At 39.0% G+C, this 14,431-nt stretch overlaps 6 protein-coding genes across 6 annotated transcripts; 3 read left to right on the forward strand and 3 right to left on the reverse strand.

Moving 5' to 3' along the window:
* Window positions 1-362: 362 nt before the first annotated feature.
* Window positions 363-1,033, forward strand: CBG02961 (the record flags this gene model as incomplete). The annotated part of the gene is made up of 3 exons (XM_002631129.1): window positions 363-434; window positions 482-937; window positions 986-1,033. 3 exons carry the CDS (start codon window positions 363-365, stop codon window positions 1,031-1,033), a joined length of 576 nt encoding a protein of 191 aa, XP_002631175.1.
* Window positions 1,034-1,247: 214 nt separating this feature from the next.
* Window positions 1,248-1,696, forward strand: CBG02960 (the record flags this gene model as incomplete). Its single annotated transcript, XM_002631128.1, has 3 exons — window positions 1,248-1,349; window positions 1,396-1,527; window positions 1,571-1,696. The coding sequence occupies 3 exons, from the start codon at window positions 1,248-1,250 to the stop codon at window positions 1,694-1,696; spliced, it is 360 nt and encodes a 119-aa protein (XP_002631174.1).
* Window positions 1,697-1,892: 196 nt separating this feature from the next.
* On the reverse strand, window positions 1,893-3,662 carry CBG02959 (the record flags this gene model as incomplete). The annotated part of the gene is made up of 7 exons (XM_002631127.1): window positions 1,893-1,937; window positions 1,986-2,423; window positions 2,472-2,678; window positions 2,728-3,020; window positions 3,064-3,316; window positions 3,445-3,507; window positions 3,555-3,662. The coding sequence occupies 7 exons, from the start codon at window positions 3,660-3,662 to the stop codon at window positions 1,893-1,895; spliced, it is 1,407 nt and encodes a 468-aa protein (XP_002631173.1).
* A 2,155-nt stretch (window positions 3,663-5,817) lies between these two features.
* CBG02958 lies at window positions 5,818-7,629 on the reverse strand (the record flags this gene model as incomplete). Its single annotated transcript, XM_002631126.1, has 9 exons — window positions 5,818-5,944; window positions 5,995-6,091; window positions 6,139-6,270; window positions 6,385-6,516; window positions 6,563-6,628; window positions 6,674-6,805; window positions 6,846-6,911; window positions 6,961-7,191; window positions 7,239-7,629. 9 exons carry the CDS (start codon window positions 7,627-7,629, stop codon window positions 5,818-5,820), a joined length of 1,374 nt encoding a protein of 457 aa, XP_002631172.1.
* Window positions 7,630-10,929: 3,300 nt separating this feature from the next.
* CBG02957 lies at window positions 10,930-12,324 on the forward strand (the record flags this gene model as incomplete). The annotated part of the gene is made up of 4 exons (XM_002631125.1): window positions 10,930-11,013; window positions 11,214-11,492; window positions 11,542-11,853; window positions 11,905-12,324. The coding sequence occupies 4 exons, from the start codon at window positions 10,930-10,932 to the stop codon at window positions 12,322-12,324; spliced, it is 1,095 nt and encodes a 364-aa protein (XP_002631171.1).
* Window positions 12,325-12,417: 93 nt separating this feature from the next.
* Window positions 12,418-13,147, reverse strand: CBG02956 (the record flags this gene model as incomplete). Its single annotated transcript, XM_002631124.1, has 4 exons — window positions 12,418-12,522; window positions 12,571-12,845; window positions 12,894-12,954; window positions 12,998-13,147. The coding sequence occupies 4 exons, from the start codon at window positions 13,145-13,147 to the stop codon at window positions 12,418-12,420; spliced, it is 591 nt and encodes a 196-aa protein (XP_002631170.1).
* Window positions 13,148-14,431: the final 1,284 nt, after the last annotated feature.

Genomic DNA, 14,431 nt, shown 5'->3' on the forward strand with positions numbered 1-14,431 from the left:
GGGAGATCATCGGATTTAATGAGATTTTCATAGAAAATGTGATCTCCAAGTGGCGCGCTAAAACACCACGCCGCACTTGCAAAGCGATGGGCGGAGCGTCGGTGTGGGGAGGCGGGAATCAAAGTACGCAAACACCGAGTCTCACTTTTTTTTTCCGACAATAAAACGAGACAACTTTGGCAAAAAACGCCGAAATTTTGCCGCCGTTTTTCCGCCGCCGCGCCGCCGGCGTTTGTTTTTCCCAGCCCTGGTTGGGACTTAAATTCTCTGGTATCATCTGGGTGCATTTGGAGTGCAGTCTGCGTCTCTCTACCCTCCCCTTCTCGCACAGCTTTTCACCAAGCAAATCGATTCTGAGAAACATGCACAACGTGGTTTTCGTTCTCGGTCCTCCAGGATCTGGAAAGGGTACTATTTGCGCGAAAATCCAGGAGGTTGGTTGAAAATTTTTTCTCAATTTCACTGAAGTATAAATTTTTAGAATCTGGGTTACGTTCACCTGTCCGCTGGAGACCTTCTCCGAGCTGAACGCCAACGGGAAGGAAGCGAGTTCGGCGCTCTCATCGAACAGCACATCAGAAATGGATCGATTGTGCCGGTTGAAATCACTTGTGCACTTCTTGAAAACGCTATGAATAACAGTGGAGATGCCAAGGGATTTTTGGTTGATGGATTCCCAAGAAACGAGGATAACCTACAAGGATGGAATAAGCAAATGACCGGAAAAGCGCTGATTCAATTTGTCTTGTTTCTCTCGTGCCCAGTTCCAATCTGCATTCAGAGGTGCCTGAATCGTGGCCAGGGTCGTACCGACGACAATGAAGAATCGCTCAAAAAGCGTGTCGAAACATACAACCATCAGACGTTCCCAATCATTGAGCATTTTGAAAAGAATGGCTTAGTCAGAGAGGTAAAAAGCGAGCGTTCAGTGGAAGAGGTAACTTTATCTGATAGTTTTTCAACATTCAATCTATTTTCTTTTTAGATTTATGCCGACGTCGTTGAAGTGTTCAATCAGACTGCAAAGGTTTAATCACCGTGATCTCTGATCTTTCATAATTAATTTTTCATGACATAATTAGATACCTTCTTACAATTTTTGTGGTTTCAAATGTCTTTAATAAATCATTTAGCGGATAGAAAGTGTTACAAAACATCAAGTTTCAATGTTTTCCACTACAAAGTTATATTTAGAAGTGACTCCTAACTTCTTTGGCATGCTACGAATCCTTTTACAGAAAGTCAATATGAATAGAAGCTCCGTTCTCAGTGCAATCGCAGGAATGTGTGGAGCGTTAGGTGCTGTTTCTGGAAAATTAGCTTTTGATTCAGAAATCGGCGATTATACAGTAGGCGTGTATCATTTTGGATGACTGTGACTGCTCAAAATTTCAGAGAATTTCTTGTTTTGCTGTATTCATCGCTTCGAATTTGGCCATGTGGGCAACGTACACTCGAGCTCTGACATTATCCGATTCCACAACTTCTCCAATGATTGTCAACACAGCCTGTAACTTCGCTCTTACTGTAATGATGAAAAGCTAAGAATTGAAACAATTTCTGATTTCAGGGAATCCTTGGAAATCTTATATTTGGCGAGTCACATTCCTATATGTGGTGGTTCTTTCTTGCAGTCCTCATCACGGGACTCACTATGATGCTCAGCCCGAGTAGTAAAGATTCGAAAGAAGAGTAAACGATGTGAATTAAAATAATATAAAGTACATGCACATTAGTATCTTTACTGTAATTGAATGAACGAAATTTATTTGAATACTTAAAAGACAGCAACATGCTTTCAACAAATTCTACAGAAGGAAAGCTGCATGAGATCTGGATTTCCAGACAATAACAGATACGATTCGAGACGAGACCGGAATGCAGGAAGATGATCAAAATGTGCCAACAGCGTTGATTTCAGAGTTGTACCCACTAACCTAAAAATTTTGAAATTATTTTTATCGTTGTTCCTTCCAAAGTCTTACCGGAGTTGAATCCATTGGCTCTGTGAAAGCATTAGTGCTGCGGAGAGCATCGTAAATTTTTGTCATGTCAACCACTTCAATATCTCCCTTCCGAATCTTTTCTCTCAGTTGCATCAAAATCACTCCCAGCACATTGCGTCCTTGAGCAAAAACTGGACAGTGCTGAATAGTAGTCTCGTTCAATGGAAATTCCGCTGGAATTCGGATAGTCTTGATAGCGCTCTTTTCTAAATCACTGAGCCATTTTTTGATTGCCGGGACGCCGCAGCCGGTTCCGTAAATACTGTCCCGAGGATAAGCGTGAACAAGAATTTGATCGCCACTTTCTTTCAAAGCTTCTCTCAAATGAGCGGACTGCGAAGCTTTTGCGAGAAGTGCTTTCTGAACGGCTTCAAGCCCTTTTGTGTTTCTCCACTCGTCCACTTTGCTCTTATCAACCTGAATATTGAATTAAATTGATAAATGATTTCATATTCTCCAACATACATTAGCTGTTTTTAGAATTTCTTTAGCGATTGCACTGTGTGCTTTCTTCTCCTTCTCAACTGGCGCCTCAAGAATCGGTTTTCCGTTTTCATCACGAACATCGCTGTTCAATTTGTCGCTGGAGATTCCGGACAAATCGATGACCTTGCAAATCTGATAGTAATGATCGCAGCTCTTGTAAATATTGTTGTCGATAAGAACAGGGAACTGAAAACCAAAAATTCTCGCATCTAGTGATTATGAAACATGGTCTTACGTTGTGTTGGGTAGTGAAAACACTGTCGAATCCGTGAAAAGCAAGAATGTTCTCGGCTGAAACTGTGAGAGTAATTGCGGGCGAATCGTCTGGGAGATGCACGTATTTGATGTCATCCTTGTTGTTAGATGGTTTTGGTGGGCCATGGAACCTTCCTCCTCTATGTGATCCGCCACGGCCACGTCCTCTAAAACCGCCTCCTCTTCCTCCGTGGTTTTGATAACCATTCGTTTCCCAGCCGTTTCCCTGTAGACGATAGTTCGGCATATTTTTGTTTTTTCCTATTCCTCTTGCTGAAAACAAATTATATTTAAATGAATTTAAATAACTACTTACGACTTTGAATCGTTTTCGGATTTCCGCGAGCCACTTTGTCAGCTGGTATCGGAGCAGGCTCCGCAATTTTCGAGACTGTTGGCTTTTCGCTTGAATTCGGATTGATAGTCACCAGATGAAACCTGTTATTGTTCCAAGTTTTCTTTCCACGGCGATGGTTTTCGTAGCGGCGGTGACGTTGTGTTGGAATTCGACCGGACTTCTGAGCAGAAGTCGATGTGCTCGTTGGGTGGTATGGAGCCGCTTCGTAGTCCTGTCAAAAGTTAAGTACATTATCAAACTTTTAGGTTATTTTGCGAGTGGAAGGAAAAAACAGCGAAAGTGGGGCCGCTTTTTCACATCTTCCGCTCTTTTTTCGAAAAAATTAAAAAATAAATTAACCTGGGCAGAAGATGAGAAAAAGTTCGTAGTCCCATTGAGTGACGGGTAAGCTGGATTATACTGCTGAAAAAGGCTCGATGTGTACTAATTTTGGTAAAATCGGCTAAAACCTCATGTGGCGATTGAGAATATTGCTCCTCAGAACGCCAAGTACCAGCAGCGCTACTGTTGTAGTCGTAATAGCTGGAGCCCCAAGGAAGGGAGTTATGATATGACATTGCTTATGGGGTTTTCGACAGAAGAGAACAATTTGAAATGTTTTATCAACTGCTTTAACGAGTTTTACAGCCACAAACAACAACTTTGGCTAAAAAATGGATGAAAACAAAATTGAAAAATCTTTTTTTTGCGGCAGAGCGCACTTGATGTGAAACCCAAAAATGCGGAGACCCCGCAATTTCCGGGGAAAAAAAATCGGGGAAAAAGTGGGCGGAGTCGGGGGCGGAGCCTAAAATGCAACCCTGGCACGGTTTTGCCGCAGGGTTTTTCTGCACATTTGGGCACGGTCATGAGGGGGCGGAGCCTAAATTGCAACCCTGGCACGGTTTTGCCGCACGGTTTTTTTTCGACTCCGCCCACTTTCCCCGGTTTTTTTTCCCCGATTTTTTTCCCCGGAAATTGCGGGGTCTCAAAATGCGCGCAAATTCAAATATGGAAATTTCTTGTTTGCGGACAGACATGATATAAATTTAACTCCAACCAATGAAAAACAGTTGGGTAATCGAAATTTAAGAAACGTGCCGGTAACTGTAGATCCCAAAAGTCGAGCTACTACTATAAAATTGTACATTTTCCGACTATCTTCAGTTTAGGTGAATGATATTATCGTTGTCCGAAAAAAAATGGTTAGCGTGAAAAGTTTAAAAAATGGTAAAAGAGAATATCTCGAAGCGAAAAACAAAACAACAGAGATAAGGTTGAGACTCACAAGGGAAGGTTTTTCAGACAACAGTTGAGAATTTGCTCAAAATTCGTACAAAGGTACTTTCGAACATGCTGAATCCGAATCCAAAAAGATTTTTAGCCCGTTCTCAAAAGGAGTAGAAATATGGCCTCTGAAAGTGCTTTTAGTACTAAATTTTGGCCAAAAACATGCATTTTTCGAGGTTAAAAATTAGTTTAAACTAAAAAATTAGTTTAATGAAAATTTTCAGTCTTTGCTTGAAAGCAAAACTCATTTTTGGACAATTTTCTATCTTCTAAAGTAACTTTTAAACATTTTCAAAAAACATTTTTTTTGAAAAATTTTGAAACCCCCCACACTTTGAAAAAAAATCACCCCCCACACTTTGAAAATGATTTTTTGGAAATTTTTTGAAAAGTGCGAAAAAACGTTCCGATTATTCAGAAACGATAAAAATAGCATTCTGACAAATTTTTTCAGCCCAATGTTGTCTTTGGGCTCAAAAAATCTCCAAAATCTGATTGTTGTTAGAACTTTGACAGTTCCTAATTTCTGAAATATCGCTTGAACTTAACTGAAACCTATAGCAAGGTTCGAATCTTGTATGTGATCGATTTGACAGTACTCCACCTCAAAAAGAGCAAAATTGAGCAACTTTCAGAGACTGAAATTTTCGTTTTTAACGATACGAGGATGTAAGAACCGGTCGAAAGGACCATTATCTATTTTTTCCTCAAACTCTCATGAAATCTTTTTTTTCTTTGAAAACTTTTGAAATTAATCAAAAAGTGTCATATAATGCCTAGGGGGGGGCAAACTTGGAATCAAAAATTAGTTTTTAAAAATGCTAAAGTTTTACCACAGTGGGGGTCGAACGAGCATAGTCAATCCTAATGAGTCACCCTCTTACAACAACACCACACAACCGATATTTTCCTCTCACGCGGAATTGGTAGAGGAGGGAAGGGGAAGCCGAAATCCCCAGCGCATCGAAATCGGCCCAAATTTTCAGACAAAGTTTTTCGGCCTGGGAGTGAGAACGGGCTAAAATTTTTTCCGTAATCGTATAGAGCATGTCTTAAACTAAGTATGCAAATTTTTAGCAAATTCTCAACCGTTTTCTAAAAAACCTTCCCTCGTCAGATACATTTGCTCTGCATCTTAACCTTTAATGTTTCCCACAAATTTTCAGGCTACGGTAGCTTAACCTCCGGGAATTTCATCCATTTCATCCATGAGTTCGACCGCTCAACGGCCGTCCATGCACAACTCTTATTTTCTTAGACTGGCATATTTGATACCACGCTCGGGACATATAAAAAAGAGTTCAGAAAAACTTTGTTTGTAGATGTTTCAAAATGTCGCAGCGGTCATGTTTAGTAGGTTGACGGAACACATAAAAATTTTCACAAAATTGCACAGTCTCAGATTTCAGAATACAAACAAAAAAATCATAGAAATAAAGAAGTTTAGAGTTTTCCGTAGCACTTGGAAAGTTGGTTGAGATACTCCGAATACTTCTTTGCTCTGAGTTTCTGGAGAGCGATGATGTCGTCTTGCTGCTTTCCCTTTGGAAGATCTTCATCGGCGAGACAGCTAAAATTTTGAAATTTACGAATAATATGAAAGCTTAAATTTCAAGTTACATGTTCTCGCGTTCGCAGTGCTTCGAGAATTTGGTGCTCATTGCGGATAGTTGATCGTGTCCAGCAGTGGAGCAGATGGTGCGACGAATGCGAGAAGCTGGAAAAGAAAAATGTTGGGACAGAAATGAAACGAATTCAGAATACCTTGATGATGTCTACGGAGACGATGATTGTGTCCAGTGTGGTCAACATTTGGGTCGTTAGGATCGTGATCTTCAGATCTACGGCGTCTGTGGTTGTGTCCTGTGTGGTCGATGGTGGTGTCGCTTGGGTCATCTGAAAGTTCATTATCTAGAAGCATACACTGGTTTCGAATTGTTTTGTCATCAGAGAAGCACGAGCTGTCTATACTCTCCGTGCATCCCTGATTGTTATCAGAGATGCTCTTACCATCGTGATTTCTCTTGCGTCTATGGTTATGTCCAGTGTGGTCAATGTTTGGATCATTTGGATCGTGATCTCCGGATCTACGGCGTCTGTGGTTATGTCCTGTGTGGTCGATGGTGGTATCGTTTGGATCGTCTGGATAACACATATAAATAATAGTATTTGTTCGGCTCAGAGTTACCATTATCGCTTCTTCTCATTCTATGGTTATGCCCAGTGTGGTCGATGGTAGTGTCACTTGGGTCATCTAAATAAAAAAGTTCTAAAGTGCATTTTTATCAAATACCCTCACCGTCGTGATTTCTCTTCCGTCTATGATTGTGTCCAGTGTGGTCAATGTTTGGATCGTTTGGATCATGATCTCCAGAACGGCGGCGTCTGTGATTATGGCCGGTATGGCCAATGGTCGTGTCGTTTGGATCGTCTGGAGAAAAAATATTTGTCTGGCTCAAACACAATGTTACCATTATCGCTTCTTCTCATTCTATGGTTATGTCCAGTGTGGTCAATGGTAGTGTCACTTGGATCATCTGAAATTTCACACTTCGTAATAATTCTGAAGACTTCTTTCAAACAAACCGTCGGTATTTCTCCTGACTCTGTGATTATGTCCAGTGTGATCCACATTTGGATCATTTGGATAGTGATCTCCATTTCTGCGTACACGATGCTCTCCATGCTTCTTGTGATCCATGTTCTCGTGATGTTTCTCTCCATGACCGTCGTGGTTGTGATGTCTTCTTCTTCTAGTATGATCATTGGTATCTTGTCCATCAGTTGGATCTCCCATGTCTCCATCAAGCACGGTTCCTAGAACACAGATTATTCTATAGAGACTTAAATTGGTCTCGACAAACCGTCACTTCTTTTAGAGATTTTTGAACCAATCACTTCATATTCTGGCTGCTCATTAATCACACTTTGGTCACTTTCATATAGCTTGTAATCCACATCCTTATGACCTTTTCTTGTGAATCTTTTTGGTCTGCTCTTCTCCTCGACATACTTTCTGCAAGCAGCGACAGCCTCTTTGTACTCATCAGAAATGTCTTGGAATTCCTTCCAGCTCTTCTCCAGCTCATCTTTTGTAGCACACTTGTCCTGTCCGGTTTTCTGGTCATGGCATTCTCTTTCCAACTGCTTCTCTCGCTTGTTAGTGGCCATACGGAGGATGGTGTCAGGGGAACATTCAAAGGCAAAGGTGGAAATGACCAGCAAGCTGGCCAAGAAGGCGATCCGAACGATCATCCTGGAATGAGATATTATTGGTGAACAAAAGTAAAAACCGAGAAAAGAAGGAAAATTATTAATAGATAATAATGAAGAGAACTGTTATCAATAAAGCTGACCGCTGAAAAAGCAAAAGCGGAAAACAAGTTTATCAAAAAACCGAGATTCCTGATAACCACAATTTTTCTCTTCACTCAGTTCACAACTTTCTGATTGAGCTCACCGACCAAATAACATAGAAAAAGTATTTGAAAATTTTTCGGGACACATGAGTGCGCTTTTATTACGACCGGAAGGCGAGCCCATGGTGGTCCACAACTCCACACCCAACTTTTTTGGCAACCGAGAATTCTAAAGATTTCTGGGCAGAAAACGGGCGGTGGACGTGTAATTTGTGTGGGGTGATAATTGGATGTTTTTGAGGAAGAAGAAGAAGAAGAAGCTCTCCGGAGAAAAGCAAAGCTAATAAATTGGAACAGAATGAGAAAAACAATTCGAGATGAATGGAAGGGTGTGTCTGGACTTGCACTTTTATATCAATGTGAAAGTTGGGAAAATGACAGGGAAAATGACAGTTGCCCATCGTTCAGAGAAGATTTCGTGGAATGATGAAAGGCGCCTTTTGACTTCGATTGGCTCAACAACTCACGAACAAAAAGAGAGACCTCATCAATCACAATCTGGGTTGGACCTCAGGATGAGCTCTAGAGCCGACGGGAAGCATTTTCCGAGTTTTAGGGAAAGAAAACAAGATTTATGTATTGAAGAACGGAGGTGAATTCAGAAGGAGCTGAATAAATGCCAAGTTGAATTAAGAGGAGGGGAAAGTTGAGAGGAAGTAAACAAGGTGATGAGAAAAAAAAGAGTAGATGGAAAAAGTGACACATTTTAATTTTCTAGATAAGAGCTAGAATTATTCATGGAAAAAGGGTAAAGAATGTTTGTAATTTTTTGGGAAATTTTAAAATTGTGAAATTTTAATCAAAAACGTTTTACTAGGAAATGGTGCAAATGGGTCATGGAGTTATACCACATAACCTATATCATTGGAAAGCTGATAAAAATTTGTTTATGAATGTGCAATACCCTAAACGATAGACAGCTCGGAGGTCTTAAGTTCTGCTTTCACTACTGTTTTGCTCTATTTCAATAGAGATTTCGGACTTATTCATTCAATGTTCACGCGATCTATCTGCCGCTCAGCAGATCCTGATTGCTTAACCGTGAATAACTTTTTTCTCAGCTTTCCAATGATATTGGTCATGTGCCATAACTCCATGACCCATTCTCACAATTCTCTAGTTAATCAAAAAGTTTTAATCAAAAAAGTCTTAATGAAAGTTTGATTTCTCTAGTTTCAGTAGCTATATCAAGTTTTGACCATCTGTCTCATTTTTCAGAATTAATTATTTATTGACAGATGTTTTGAAATATTCACCTGCATTGATGAAACTTAATTAAAAACTCAGAATATCGGATTCATAGCTCAGCAACAACGTATGAATTTTATTGAGAAGAAAGTAATCAGGATTTTTGATCTGTCAAAAGATGATTAGATGATATTCGCATCCAGTGGGAAAATCGAAAATTCCAATGTTGTATTTTTATTTAAAATGGCTAGAACCAACTAAGCGCTTATATACGAAGAAAAAAAAATGAGTCACCATGAAAATGTCTCGCTTTTATAGTAAACAAATTGGTTTCAATTTTCCGGATAATTGACTGAAATTGGGGGTGCGACTCGTGAGTTTTCTGTTTATGAAAACAGCCAAATTTTTAAATGATTTCAACCAATTTTGCACTAAACTGTTTGTTTACAGTTTTCTAGCTGCCCTACTTCACTAACTGAAAACAAATTTATTGAAATCTTAAGTTTATCTTCAGGACTTATTTTCTTGATTCTCGTTTTGATTACTCCTCGAAAAGTAGTGAGAAACGAGAGAATAAATCCTGAGAATAAACATATTTCTAGGTTACGGTAGTCGTCGTTGTGGGACCTTCGGCCCAGGCCACCGGCGTTTCTTTTCCACAGCTCCAGTGTTTTGACCAGAATAATACTTGAGATTTCAATAAATGTGTTATCAGACTTCGAAAATATTTTCGCCCGTAATAAAAACAACAAAATCACTTCTCCTCAATTTGCATATTTCTCCAAGAACATTGACATTTTATAGTAAGAGAATCTGCAAAACACTTTTTGGCTCTCTAGATTTCTTATGAATCAGTGCCAACAAGCCAGACCAACAATGAAAGCTCAAAGTGAGAAAAAAACAGATGGCAGGTTTCTCGGAAAATTAATTTTCAGATGAGGGGAGATGGAATAGGAAAAGATGTGGGAAGACTTGTCAAGAGAGGAGAGTGAGCAATGTGACTTTAATAACTTCCGCATGTTGACTTCATTGTTTTCTAGAGATGATGATTCTACTTGCAGCATCTTTGGGAATAATTGTTTGATGATTCAGATGGACTGTTTACAGACTGAATTCATATCTTAAAGCCTGAAATATAACATTTCGACAACTGTTAGAAGAGCTATGATTCAGATGTTTCCTTTTCAAATGTTTCTTGAGGAAGAAAATTTAATAGTTCTGGGAATTTATTTGGCCAACTTTATTTCAACTAGCGTTGACTTTTTGTTACCGATGTCAGCTTTTCCGCCAAATAATTCGGAGGGTACAAGAATTTCGGGGTACTTAACAATTAAAGGGTACAAAATTTACAAATCGAATCCATTTCTCGAAAATCGAACCCATTCTGGTATACTGTGTCCCTAAATGTTTTGTACCCCTAAACGCCAATGACCAAAAATATTTAAAATTTGTATTTTGAGTCAAATTAGAATAATTAATATGTAGCTCGATTCAAACCATTATTATTATGAGTTTTCTCTGTTTTTATTGGAATCCCAAGCAACCAAGATCACCACATCCTCCCACTCCCGAATTTTCAATTCAAAATTAACATTTTCGCGCATTCCTTTCTCATCAATTTCCCCATCATCTCACTTCTCTACTCTGATGTATGTTCATTTATTGTAGTCTACAAACTGGCTACTATTCTCTCGCACTGTGTTGGAGATGAGTGTATACGCGGCTTGAGATAGTGAGAACACACAAGAGAATGAAGAGAACCACTGGCAGTTGAGCGAAATAGTGTGTGAAAGATGGAGGGCATCCACGCTGCTTAGCGACGTCTGCGTTTCGTTTCTTGCTGCTAAGAACCATCTGCGTCTCTTTTGTAACTGACCAGCAGACAGCACCCCGAATCGATTCGTTTATTTCTGCTCGTTGCTTCTGTTCCTACGTTTTCATTCGAAAAATGTCTACGTATATTCAAGTGAACATTTACAATCAAACTTTGGAAGTTTTGAAGATGAGAGGATTGGATTTACAATCAATTCTGGTGAGTGTTTTGTGTGAGAGTTAAAAAAATAACATTATAGTATGAGTGTATTATCAGATAGTATGGCGACAATCAGGAGGTTTTAAATTTTAATTCTTATTAGGAAAATAAAAAGATTTGCAACAGATTGAGAGAGTCTTCCCGATTAATTAATTAAAATTAAGACAGAAATTTCATATAATCCATAAACCACTTTTCAGAAGACCATAGGATGTCCGGATACATGGATCACGGAAGTTCCGATAATTACTTCTCCTCAGGTTGCTCCGAAACCATCGACACCTCCACCTGTTCCAAAAGTTTCGATTGCACCACCAACTATGAGTCACTCGTTTCCCACGGATCCCATGCATCAGCTGAGAAGACCATTCAAAAGTATTTCTGCTGAAATTGGGCGTGTCGAACCCTTGATTCTGAATGATGCTCTTAGAACATCGCCCATGCCAGGACCATCTCAACCGAGGAAAAGAACAGCGTCGGTGAGTTGAAAACATGGTTTAAAAATGTGGTTAACTGACAAATGTATAGGGCATAAGAGGATTGTTTGACGACTGGGACCCAACTGCCAATCTTGAAGCTCCTGCCACTTCTTCTACTCCACCAGCGAATGAATCTAAAGAAAGTACTCTGAAAGTTCCAAAAGAAGAAATAATGAATGAAACTGAAGAACTCAATGAGACCACTGTACTAGATGAGCATGAATTGGCAGCTGAAAGAGAAAGAAATCTACTTGATGAACTTTTCCAACAAGATAGAAGCAATATGGTAGTTGAGAAGTCAAAGAGTGCCGACGATGTAGAAACTACGAATATGAACTATGTGATCTCTTGCAACTATCCGGTAAACCTTTATAATCCAAAACCCATTTTTTATATGCAATTTTCATTTCAGAATTGTGGTCTCAAGTACAATTGGCGTGTGAAGTATGGAAAACTCCGACTTTTCGACCATGCGATGACCCATTCGAATCGAAAAATACCATGCAAACTTTGCGGATTCGAATGCACAAATATCAGTAGAATGAGAGCTCATTACACGAAGGCTCATCCAACTGAACGAATGGAAGGATACGGAATGAAGTCGCTGGTCAGTGGAGCAGATGGAGACTCAGATACACAAGTAGGAGAGGAAGAACTGAAAGAGTTGTGGAATACCTGTTACTCGGATTCGATTCATTTGGTTGGTCATGCCACTGGATTTGTGGATGGAGAAAAGTTCAGGAGGATGACTAAAAGTAGAAAAATGGAAAGAGAAGTCAGAAGTTCCATAGCGGCCATTTATAATCCTAATAATACCAAGGGTAATATCTGAACCTGTTTTCTGGTAATAAATAATTTTTAGTGTCTTAATCGAATATTTATTTATCCTGAAGAGTTAAAATATAACAAGGTGCTTTTCACAATTTTAGTAAACCAGGTTGAAGTTTTCGATATTAAGATACTGAGCAGCGTCCTCAGTGGCAATCAACCAATCGTGCTCTGTCATTGAATATTTTACAGTGTCCATGACCTGAAATAGAACGTCACCTTTTGAGAATTTTCCTCTAAATCCCCCTACCTTCTGTCCAAACTCAATATTGAAGTACTGACGGAAAACTTCATAAATCAGTGCCAACTTCTCATCTTCAGTCTTTCCATTAGCCTTTCCAGTAACTTCAGCTCGATCCTTCTCCATGGAATCACCCATAAAGTTTTGAACAGCATCCATTGAATGGAAGAAGATAACCTTCAATTGTTGGAATCCTCCGAATCCTTTCTGTGCTTTTTGTATCGAATCCCAGCTTTCTGATTTTTGTTCAGCTGTCAATGTGTTTAGGATTGGCTTGTACATTTCTGAAAAGACAAAGTTTAAGAGAATACGTAAGAAAGTAAAAATTAGACCTTTTGCCATTGCTTCCAAAGTACGAGACTTGCGAACAACAACTGAAAACTCTTTGAACAACTGAAACAACGATATATCGGAAGCTTCTGGATGTAACCCTTACTGTTTTCATCTGATCTTTTGTCAACCAAGTGGAAATTTCCGGATAGACTTGCTCGATAAGAAGATCGAGTTGCTCGGAACTCTTGATCCCATTAGTGGGATAGGTAACGGAAAGACCGACAATAAGAGAGAAAAATAGGATATGTTTCATGGTCAACTGCCAAAAGGAATGACTGAAAAAAATTGGGGAAAAGGAGCCAGGTGACACAGGGAAGGGATCACTGAAATCCGCTTAGGGAAGGTTATGTTCGGCGAGGGGAGAATAACAGAAGGATAGTCTGTCATATTTTGAAGTTTGGTCTTTTAATTTAAACAATGGGTTTGAAATTTATTGAATGATCACGGGTAATAAAAATTTCTAGATAAAGAATTGGCTCGGATTGAATACAAAATGAGATGAAAATTCCAACGAAAGTATGAAGAAGGAATTGAAAGTATATCGAAGAATAATTAAAAGCAATTAATCGGTTGTCCGGGAGTCCACATCTGAAAAAACAATCACAAATTCTTCTTAAATAATTTGTGTCCGACTTTACACATTTTTAGTTTTCAAAACTACAGACCCTGATTAATAAAAAATTCCCCACTCTCCATGACATTAGATATCCTTTCAAGTAGTCCTTTCCAAATAATATTTGCATTCTCGAGAATTTTCCATATTTTGACTCATTTCTTGGCATTCTTTTTGTACCCCAGATGTCGTTTCGTTCTGATTTTTTCCTCTCAAGTCAAGAGAAATTGGTTTTTTTTGGCTCGTATACAACCAGGAGAATTTCTCATTCTCAACTTTCAATGAAATGAAGATTTAGGCTGCAAGATAAAATTTGTAGTAGACATAATAAAAAGAGGAGAATAAAGGTTAAGATGAACAAAACTGCCAGTACGGGTATCTTTCTTATAATGTATAGTTTTTTATCTAGAATATCCAATCCTACAGTACCGGCCATTAAGATTTACAAGAACACAGGGTAATGGCTGCGCATGGTATATGCGTTGGCGCGGCGCCTCATATGGACGACATAGGTACACCGTTTGCGCGCCATCGAGATCGGGCATGACGCGTCCATATTTCATCTACAATTTCAGGTCGTATTGGCGATGGATATATCTTATATGGATTAATTCATCTAACTATAGTTGTAATAAGATGTGATTTTGTTCAGATCTTCCAATATCGTTCATTTTCCCTTTCAGATTTCACAGAGTGACCATTTTTCCAGTTTTCCCAGAATTTTCTAACAGCAAGAAAAATTATGGCAGGAAATTAAAAATATCTGGATGATATAACATAATAAATTTTTCCTTCAAAACTGCGATATAGAAAAAAAATTCAACAAAGTCTTGAAATTGGCGTTAATTCGCATAATTTTGTTTTCGAAATAATTTTGTGTTTCTCGGATTTTTTCCTACTTTTACTTCGTAATACCGTAAAACC

Source organism: Caenorhabditis briggsae, assembly GCF_000004555.2.
Source record: "Caenorhabditis briggsae complete genome, chrII, whole genome shotgun sequence".
In the NCBI taxonomy this organism is placed as follows: Eukaryota; Metazoa; Nematoda; class Chromadorea; order Rhabditida; family Rhabditidae; genus Caenorhabditis; species Caenorhabditis briggsae.